Raw genomic sequence first — 10571 nt, 5'->3', positions numbered from 1 at the left:
TTCTTGAAATTGCCGAAAACACTTGGCGAAGCATGCAGGTGCGCCAGCAAGCACAGGCGGCGGCTTATTCGGAGCAACGCCAAGCACAGGAGGCGGCCTATTCGGCGCAACGCCGAATACCGGAGGGGGATTGTTCGGAGCAGCACCAAACACAGGAGGGGGGCCTGTTTGGCGCCGCACCCAGCACGGGTGGTGGGCTCTTCGGGACCCCGCAAGCACCGGGGGTGGTCTATTTGGCGTGCCAGCAAGCACGGGCGGGGGGCTATTTGGCGCAGCCAGCAAGCACTGGGGGGGGGCTATTTGGGACACCAGCCAACACCCGGGGGGGGCTGTTTGGCACGCTGGCAAGTACGGGCGGGGGGCTGTTTGGAGCGCCTGCTAACTCTGGGGGGGGGCTATTCGGCGCACCAGCCAACACCGGGGGTAGGGTTGTTTGGGCGGCGCCAAGCAATGGGGGGCGGCCTGTTCGGTGCCTCCAGCTCGCAGGCACAGATGCAAACAGGTGCCATCGTCCCAGCAGGCTCCGCTCCAGTGGGGCCGGCTGTCCAAGCAGCCGCACAGGCTCAGCAAGTGGCGCAAGAGCAACAGGCACTGGTCAAAGAGCTGCAGCGCCTACATACAGGTGCCTATCCCTTCTCAACCCAGGCCTCAAACAAAGCAAATTCAACCAGGCTACAAACCATGTCCCGAAGGCGCGCACTTCGCTGACAGGAATCTGCCCAAGGGACTTCGGCCAGTGCACTGTAGCGAGTTCGTGTCCATGAAATGTTTGTACTCACAGCTCGATATGCCTGCGCTTGCTGCTCTCGTTTGGTGGGTTTGATCTTAATTTTCGCTGAACGCGTCAAGCACCGCCAATCGCCGTGATGATTGTGCTGCAGGGTTCACGTCAGGGCAGCCTGGCTACAAGTTTTCCAAGCTGCTACTGTACGTGGTGGACCCGAACGCGATGCGGCAGCGGCCCCCGGACGTGAGCGAGGCAGATCTGGCAGCACGCCCTACGCAAAGCAGGGGGGCCAACAATGCCGATGGCCTCTGGCCGGTTGCCCTGCAAGGCTTCTCGCAGCTCAAGGCGCACAAGGCATCGCAGGACGCCGCCGTTGATGAGAACCGCGGCTACCTCAGCGAGCTACGCGCAACTACTCAGAAAATCTGCGCTGAGCAGCAGCAGGAGCTCCGGCAGCGCGCCCACCGCATCCTCTGCGTTCACGCCGCCCTTGCCCACCGTCTACTGCAGGTCCGCTTACACCCGCCATGATGACGGTGTTGATGATGTACCGTTGTGAAGCACCAGGGGTTGTGATCACTGACGGTGACACTGTGAGAGTAGACACGAGGCCTTATTGTCTATCGCTGGAGGACTTGGCACTCAATGCCGCTTCCGAGATCACCTTGTCATCCGCATCGCATTGTGGCATTCGATACCGCCTGGCTTTGCGTCAACTGCCCACACGCAGAGATGCTACGCTCTCCAATCTTGTGCAAAGCACGTAGACAGGAGCAAGGCAACTGCGGCATGCGCCACGTTTGCTTGTCGCCAAATGCCAGATGAAGATCAATGTGAAGTGCATGCCAATGCGGAGCAGCGAGTTGAGAATGCGTGCTGCTCTTTACTTCTAAAAACGCTTGACGCACATGCCAGGGGTCTGCAGTGGCGATTTCATCCCAACTCTTGGCGTGCTGTGACTGCAGGTGCTTCGTTATGTGGATGCCTTGGAAGCTCACTACAGCAATGCCTTCACACCCAGTCACTCAGAGCCACAATGGCCCTCCTGTCAGAGCAGCTGGATCGCATCGCAGCTGAGCTCGCTCCCAACCACATCAAGGGCCTAAAGCACCGCGCTGATGCCGTCATCGCAGCTGTGGAGTTTCAGGTGCGTATGCTATTTGCTGCCGTATCATTGTTCAGGACGTCTGCTATCAGCAGATTGTTCAGCATCAGTCCTACCCTCGTCATCTCCCGACTCATAATCGTGACCCAAACCCACAAACTGCTGCTTTCACTTGTAGACGCACTTTTAACAAGTGCCAGCTGTTCTGTTTCGGCTGCATTTCTATGCTGTACTTGCTCACTGAATTTCACTCATCCTCTGCTACTGAAGGTCGCAAATTTCGCGCTGACCCCTAATTTCCACTTCTCCTGAAGAAGACTGCCCCCTTCTTTAGCCTGTGCCGCAACTGATGCGCTGTTTTTAGTTGCATCAGGGCATCTTGGGTTCACCGTCGTTCTTATGATGTAAGGAAGTGTGGAGGGCGGTGATAGGCGTTGACATGCATATAGACTCACTCGCCAATCGGTGTGTTTTCTCTAGGGGTTTTCTGCTTTCTGGCATTTCAAGGCGTGACAAGGCGGTGCACTCAGTCTCGGTACTGCTGGATGATCATGACAGGCAGCGATGATCATCTCATGAAGCGATGATAACAGCAGACAGGTTTAAAAGCTATTTCTTTCTTGTTGTCCATGTTCATCGCCAACTCCCTGATTTGCTGCAACCACAGCAGGCACTGAAGCTCTATGTGTCAGCTTGCAGGGGAACGTTGGGCCAGCATGTCAGTAGCATCTGAGTGGATCGACTCGCAAAGTTTGCGCAATGCGTCCACCCTTGTTTCAGAACACACTGCAGGGCTGCAGCAGCTGCAAAAGCACTTGCGCAAAATGTTACGAGACATGGCCATCCTCACAGCCCCAGACAACGACTCCGATATCATGGTCCAGACAGCTTGACCCCGTGATTATTGCATGCATACTCGGTAGTTGGTGTAGTTGTGTCATGAAAGGAAAGGAATCGGTTTGATTGATTCCCCATCAGGGAGCAACCTTTGTGACCATGCTGTGGAGCAAAAAGCCAATGTTTTTTCTTGCGGAAGACGTCATGTCCTTGCTGGGGCAAGCAACCATGCATGCACCGTTGCAACTTCCATCTGACAGGCCCATGTACATTGCTCTACACTGGGCATTGTAACTGATAGTAGACGTTGCCAAGGAGATTGCCAATTTCCACACCACGGCCTGGTCACATGAGAGGGCACTCAGGCACAATGCAAAGAAGACCGTTGTTTGCAGTCTGCCGGCACTAGCGAAGTACTTGTCAGTTCCTGAACCCTGCACATCGCTTGTTGATGGTGGTCGTGCGACATTGTGGAGGGCCATCTTAAAAAAAATCGAGGGTCCAAACAAGACTTTAGTCCTTGATGCCGTTCGGGGCGGCCAAACCGTCACAGTTGGGGCGATAGCATGTGCAGGAGGCGCGGTTTGCTCATCAAGCGCAAATGCTTCACCAAGCGGTACCTGCAAAGTGCACTCGTGCCGCCTTCAAGTTTGCTTTGAGGTGCTGCACGCATCCTGAACAACATCAACAGAAAGAGACTGCCGTCAGAACCATACATTCCAGCACATTTTTATTTTTGGGGAAAAGGCTGATCCTGGCACTTGTCGATGGTGTACACATGTTGCCGAAGGTCACGACAATTTGGTGTTTGGAAAGAGCGCACTGCTCGGAGATCTCCATGAGAGCTTGCAACGAGAAGCAAGCTTCACACTTTCTGCGCTGTATCCAGGCGGCTTGCATTGCGCATCATCTGTGTGAAGTTGACGAGCTGCATTCTATACCACGACGTCACTGAAGTTCACCAAACAAATCTGTTGTCACCAAACAACATAAGAAACAGAACCACTCCCAACGGCGTCATTTCACACTGGCCGACCCAGTAAACACAGCATACCCACATCCCGGAATGAATGGTGCAATGGTTCAAGGACACATCCAATCAAGGGCTGACTTTGACGCAAGCTTTGCATATGAGTTGCAAATGTGTTCACAACGTATGCATGAATGAACTAGAGGATCACATACGCCTGTGAAGTCAGAGCGAATGAGACATCGCACATTCATTTTAGGAGGTGTATCTGGATGATGATACGTATGCATAAACGTCAGATTTGTTAGGCCTTTTGATGCTTTGTGCAGCGAGATGCATCGTTAGGGAGGTGGCGAGTGCCCCTTTTCATGACATAAGCATGCGTTTGAAGCTGGAACACCGTAAGACGGTTCCAGATACGAACACTGCCAAAAAGTTAGCCCACAGGTCTCACAGGGCAACATGGATGATTGATGTACATGGGAACGCCAGGCCAGTATATCAGAAAGAAGTGAAGCTGTGCCTGAAAGTTGTCAAACTTGCGCCTTGGCAACTCGTTGTCAAATGTCACCATGTCATCCCATGGGCCATCGCCTACCCCCACCATGACAATGGACAGTGGAAAGTGGCTCGCTCTTGCGATGGCATCGACGGTGTCGCGCATGCACTCAGGCGACACCTGCATGTGCAACCGCCGGCAGCCAAGGTGCCACATCTGCGACTTGCTTTGAGATGAGTGCCGGTCAAGTTGAAAGTGCCACACAATCCTCTGCCCAGCGCAGAGAATTTGCTAGCAGTGACAAAGCGATGTCCACCTAAGAATTGTGCATTAGAAACTTGAAAACAAGGGCACAAGGGCAATATCAAACTAACGTCACTATGTGACTGAAGTCGCAGAGGATTTACTGCACCCCAAAGAACAATGCAATGCAGCCAAAGCCCTCGATGGTGTGACTCGGACGTGAGCATGTGCAAAACATGTGGATGATTAAAGAGGCTGGTGGTGAGCTGCTGCCATGCTTCGAGTCGCTGTGAGAAAGCAAACCTGGCAGTCTGCAACAACAATCACAGCTATGTGGAACAAGAAGCCCGACTGAACGACAACGTCAACGGCTTTGTCAATGGCAGGCGCAAAGCTGGTGCCGCCAGAAAGGCACACAGACGACGCGATTCTTGAGTATGCCTCCAATAGGTTCCAGAGCCCGTGCACAGGTGTGTCATTGGGCAGGAAACTGAAGCGGCCAGTGTGTCGCGACTGGGCATCTCCAAATCCGTAAGCCGGGACGATCTGATCGTCGTCAAAAGCCGCGAGGGTTTTGCATATGATGCTGATCACCTGCTGGTATGGGTTGGGAAGCCTGCGGTAAGAGCGTGTAAACATCGGCCTGCAGCACAGCAAGCCTTTGCAAGGGCTCCGCTACACAAGGAGCAATGGACCGCAAAGCAGACGCAGTGCTTTGCCAGAATGGTTTTCGACCACCATTTCTGTCCTGAAATAACCGTTCATGTTCGGGCATCTGGACATGCAAAACGACAGGGTCTGGCGAAACACTGGGTAGACGGTGCCTTCCTTTGACACAGCGTAATGGGCAATGCACTCAATGAATCAAGGTCTTCCTTCACAGGCATCCCCCATGTGGCAAATTCAGCCCTGATCCACGTGAACAATGGCATGTATCAGAACCAGGAACCAGAGGATGCAACGCTTTCTTCATTTGCATCCTCGCCCTTATGAACTGCGCTGGTGCGATGGTATCTCATGACGCATCTGAGGCATTCAGTGCCATGCATTTGCCAGGCACTCGGAATAGCCAGTGCAATGTGTCACCACTGTGAGATGACAGGAAATGCATTCCTCGCAACTGCACTGCCATAACTTGCAAACGGGTTGGGCTGTGTTAGATAATTGGGAGGTAGGCGAACCATGACATCCCAAAACGAGCTAACAAACTGAGTCAAGGGGCTGCACATGAACATGCGCTAACGTCCATTTAAGGCCGGTAACTAGCCGATAACTTGAGGTAAAGCTGAGGAGGTGGAGGCTGCGTTGGGACGTGCCTCGGAAACTTGATGTCCCTGCCATTCGTTGCGTTGGTAAAGTCAATGAAGAGGATGAGGTCGGAGCTCTCAAGGCCCTGTGCCCTCAGAGCCCCATGGACCTGGGGCAGACTTTCGTACGAGTCTTTGATAGTGCAGAAGGTAGAGTGGCCACTGTTGGAAACCTTCCTGCAGCCTCGTTAGAGTCACTTGGCAAGCGACGCTTCGTCAGACCGTTTGATTTGAGGGTCCAGATGCCCATAACTGCATGTTCTGGGGACACAAATGGGGGTCGAAACCCAACCTGGCAAGGCACCTGGCTTTCCGTACAATGAGCGCCCCGGCAGCGATAAGCACCCACACTTGCATTCGTCTTGCAAGGTTGAATTCGATGCCAAACAAATCAAGAATTCAATCAATGAATCGATAGTAACGTATCCAGAAAAAATTCTGGATAAGTTCGAAAAAGCACGCACGTTCTCTTTTTAAGGCAATACGGACGTTGCTTCGGAAATTGCCGCATCTGACGCGGGAAACGCGTCAGAGGCGCGTTACGGTTTCGACCTGATATAGCTGAAGGCAGCGAGTAACGTCACGCACAAGTGCACGTAGTGCCAAGATACATTGACGTGCGCCCTTACGTAGCAGGCAGCAAACAGGACACCGGGCATTCAGGTTAAAATGAGATTCTAGGCATGCCATGGATGCGAGGTCAGCCCGGTCCGACAGGCTGTCATACGCTTACGCAAATTGCTGATTCCATCGTCAAAGCGTTACAGCCCGCGTCGATGCGGATCATGATCATGGCCACGATCGGTGCAGAATGCATGTCCATCCATGGGCCTCAACAAGGCTAGCAATAACCATCAACAGTCAAGGGTGCCTTGCTTAGTATGTTACACTTCTGTCGATCGCGTTAAACCTGAATTCTCGCAAAACTGCGAGCAGGTGTGCAAGGCAGCAAGAAACATGTCGACAGAGAAGGGGAGTCACATTCAACGCAGCAATACATGTGTGGGATTGCCTGGCGCTACTCACAGAAGCGCTCTATGGAGTGAACATATCAGATGCGCCAGCCAAGTCGACGATGGGCAGGTCGCTTGCAACTGACAATTGCATAAAAGACAACATGGAAGGTTGAGGGAGTGAATATTTCCCGCAAACCTCAACAATGCAGGTAGACAACCAACAGATACTTGCCAAGTTGTGCACCAATGGCTGGGTGCATCATGCAGAAGTGCAGGCGGGGCAGAAAGCACGAGTCACATTCGCATGATCGCCATGTGATCTGCGCCCGCTCTATTATAGGTTATTGCCTATTGTTGGCAGCCCTTGCAGAGGGGTGCACCGGGGTTGGAGGCTGGAATACTTTAATAGGCGGTGGCCTTTGGGACGGGGGCGCTGGGATTGAAGCCAACTTGAGCTCTCTAGCCGATTTGAACCTGCAACCAACAAGATGAGATGACGTCGGGAAGCCGTTTTAAGCCATTCTGTTCATTGGCTTTGCCCATGTAACCAACGTAGGTGTCCAAAGAAGGCCTGGGAACAGAATATGGCGGGGCATTACACGAGGCGATTACAGGAGAGCATGTCGTTTCCGGTTGAGGCCCAGTTCCCGTTGCTGGTATAGGGAATGGCTGGTGCATAGACGTAAGCCTTGCGGTGTGCCGGCGGATCGTAAATCCTTACAGGGGTGGGGGCAATCCGGGGTAACTTGGATGTTGTGACTGGCGTGCGATTGAACTTGATGAAAGTGTACCTGCAACGGCATGTTTCTCAGGGAACCCCTGCGTCAAAGCGAACGCAATTCTCTAGAGCGATGCGATCGCTTCTGGGACCAGCGCGGTTTGTTTCGCCATCAACTGCCGCCAATCAATCCTCGCCCACCTACATCTACTGTAACCCATGGTGCAGTCTGCTTGAGCCAGCGACTTGACAGCCGGAGCAGTCCTCAAGGCACCACAGCACAGAAAAATGGGCACTGAAGAATTGAAAACAACTGTTGTGTTTTGTCGTGCAAGATGTGGAAGATGTCCTAAACAAGAAGAAGGAACGCACTGAGCAGGCACCTCCATGAGCGCGTTGGTTGCAAAGTACGCCTCACACTTCTCGGCGGAGAAGCCACACTTGCTGGCGCGCATCATCATCTCCGTGAAGTTGACAAACTACAGCGGCAGACCCCTGTTCTCAGCAAACGCACACACACTGAAAAAGCCCTCAATGAACACCCCAGGAACAAGCCAGAGCATTTGCATACGCTACCCAGAAATGGGGCTGCCTGATTGCGGCACACAAAGCATCAGGCGTTTCGTGCATTTCACTCAATGCATAGAAAAAGGGGGGATGCACCAAGCTCCTCCTGCTTTTTCCCATCACCAGCATGCTGAGTGCGCAAACCACTGAGAGTATAAATAAAAAGCGGGATGCGGACGAGATGATGCGTGTGTTGGCGTGTGGAGGCGACTTGACGGTGACTCAAGCCAACCAGGAGCAACGTACCTGGAAGTTGTCAAACCTCCTGACAGGGAGGTTGTCATCGAAGTTTTGCATGTCTTCCCAAGGGCCGTCACCAACACCCACCATGATGATGGACAACGGGTAATAACTCGCCCGCACGATCGCGTCTACCGTGTCCTTCATGCACTCTGGGCTGACCTGCAAGCATCAAAACAGCGATAAGATGGCGAGGAATATCAAGGAAACGTTCTTCCCAAAGGGATCTGTGGATGTAGACCAGCATGAATATTAGGCATCCTGCCTTATCGCTGCAGTTTGGGGCCCGGGGGTTTGGAGCCCTTGCATCCATCAAGCCATTCGGCAGATCGCACGCAAGCGTGGTAGCGCTTGAGTAGCGTGTGTGTCCCGCACACACTGCATGGCATGTTGCGCACCTGTCCATCAGCAATTATGACGGCGATGTGGTACCGGTAGCCTGACTTGATCACGATGTCGATGGCCTTGTTTATCGCCGGCGCAAAGCTGGTTCCACCGGACAGGCTGACGTTTCCAGCGATCTCATCGTATGCCTTCAGAATGTTGTGGAACTCGTGCACAGGCCTCTCATTCGGTAAGAAGCTGAACAGGCCCGTGGCCCGCGTCTGGGCGTCACCGAAACCAAACGAGGGGATTATACGGTCGTCGTCGAACGCGGCCAGTGTGCGACAAGTGATGGTGATCACTTGCTGGTAAGGGTTGGGCACGCCTGCGTTCAATGCGTGCAGAGAACGCCCTGCACACCAATAAAGCTGGGCGTGAAGGCGCCATCACCTCCGTGATATTTCTGATAAACTTGTCGAGGTCCGCGCGAGCACTGCGGCGTGCTGTGCTCGTTAGCAATTGCACAGCACACAGTGATCTGAAAATGGAATAACAAGGCACAAGTGGAGAGAACTTGACACCCACTCGTCGCTGTCGGTTGACGCATGGACGGAGCCATACAAACACTTCGCTTCAGCGTCGCACCATCTATGGAAAGCTAGCCATGATAATTGATTCCCCAAACACCTTTCCCAACCAACGCAACAGGTGCAAATGTCCATAGCGGAACGTTTGGGATTGGTAACTTGCCACGAAGGTGCATCGGTGAGCGAGATACTTGCGTTACCCGCACCAAAACAATGGCACTGGCACGCATGACATAACTGTAACCACAAAAGGAAGGTAGACCAGATGCATGTGACAAGCAATCGGTGAACCAGCTCATCGTGACGCAGTATCAACGGCAGACTTCCACAGCCACGGTTATCGCAAACAGGCGCCTTCGGAGAGGCAAATAATCAACAACACATTGTATGTGTATTTTGAGTGACCAACGAAGCACACACGCACTTGGGCTCCCCTAACGCAGGGAGAAACAGGACTACTGCATAGGGGTGCCACTTGCCGAGCAGTAGGGCACACCTCCGAAGCTGGAAGCGCCACTCCACTCATTACTCTTGGTGAAGTCGACGAATATCATCAGATCGCTACTCTCGAGGCCTGATTTCCGCAACGCATCTTGTACCTCTTCAATGCTCTCGTAGATATCCGGGTTCTTACGGAACGTCTTCGAACGCGCAGTTGACGTTTTGTTACCCATTCCAATAAAATGAAGGCCGCTAAACGTGGCAAAGTGCGGCAAACCTTCGAACTGGCAGGAGCGTTGACGATAAACTTCTGCTGCAAGTAGGCAACAGAAATGAAATTTACGAAATGTATTGTTGGCCCAACTATTAGCAATGTAACAGTCGTTTTGTCTATGCACACAGGGCAATATATCAAGTCGTCGACGCGTGACTTTGCTGACTGATCCAACAACGCAGGTATTAGGCACCTGCCGAGAACCCGCTTATGCCTATCCGGGTCGACTCATCCAAGAACGTTTATGACACTGACAGTGTCACTGTCTACCTTGCAGGCAATGTAGTCATAAACTTCTTACTTATATGGCTATCAATTCTGTAGCGTGTCTCTGCATCCATGGAGGCCAGCTGGTGTTCTACATTCTGACATGAAAAATGGTATGACGTTGCCGCATTACTGGAATTGATCGTGTCAATTTGCCACAGAGACAAGCGCGGTGCATGTTTGCATGTTACACAACAACTACTATGCAAAAAACTACTGCTGCGTATGCTTGCTATGTTAATGCCGGACATTTACCCTTGTAGTTGCACAAATGCTCATAGGGTACTGATCGTCCTTCGACGTATGGTGGCAAGTACTTGGAACGATCCCACAAATAACTAAATCAGTTATATCTCCGTGGGTTTCATAGATTCAGCTGGCCTGTTTTTCGCTCGCGTCGTATGCACGAGTGCTCGGTAAGGCATTTCCAACACCACGTGCGCGGTGTGCATGACACAGTACAGGCAAATGTGCCATCCGCAACCGCAACTGCAAGCAGGCCGCAGTTA

At 52.6% G+C, this 10571-nt stretch overlaps 1 protein-coding gene across 1 annotated transcript; it reads right to left on the bottom strand.

Moving 5' to 3' along the window:
• Positions 1-7487: 7487 nt before the first annotated feature.
• LOC149809721 (E3 ubiquitin-protein ligase RGLG5-like) lies at positions 7488-9754 on the bottom strand. Its single transcript, XM_089994656.1, has 4 exons — positions 9577-9754; positions 8568-8905; positions 8176-8331; positions 7488-7841 (listed from the first exon to the last, which is right to left on the bottom strand). The coding sequence occupies exons 1-4, from the start codon at positions 9752-9754 to the stop codon at positions 7488-7490; spliced, it is 1026 nt and encodes a 341-aa protein (XP_089850782.1).
• Positions 9755-10571: the final 817 nt, after the last annotated feature.

The sequence above is a fragment of the Nuphar pumila genome, unplaced genomic scaffold (genome assembly GCF_984573655.1).
Source record: "Nuphar pumila unplaced genomic scaffold, dmNupPumi1.hap1.1 HAP1_SCAFFOLD_841, whole genome shotgun sequence".
In the NCBI taxonomy this organism is placed as follows: Eukaryota; Viridiplantae; Streptophyta; class Magnoliopsida; order Nymphaeales; family Nymphaeaceae; genus Nuphar; species Nuphar pumila.
This window is presented reverse-complemented; position numbering and strand designations above follow the sequence as displayed.

Bases quoted from the DNA above. Each gene is read 5' to 3' on its own strand.
- LOC149809721 (XM_089994656.1), bottom strand. From the start codon at position 9,754: ATGGGTAACAAAACGTCAACTGCGCGTTCGAAGACGTTCCGTAAGAAC. The intron at 8,906-9,576 runs GTGTGCCCTACT...ATTGGTGTGCAG, and splicing joins TGGCGCTTCCAGCTTCGGAG to GGCGTTCTCTGCACGCATTG. The intron at 7,842-8,175 runs GTACGTTGCTCC...CTGCCGCTGTAG, and splicing joins GGAGGTTTGACAACTTCCAG to TTTGTCAACTTCACGGAGAT.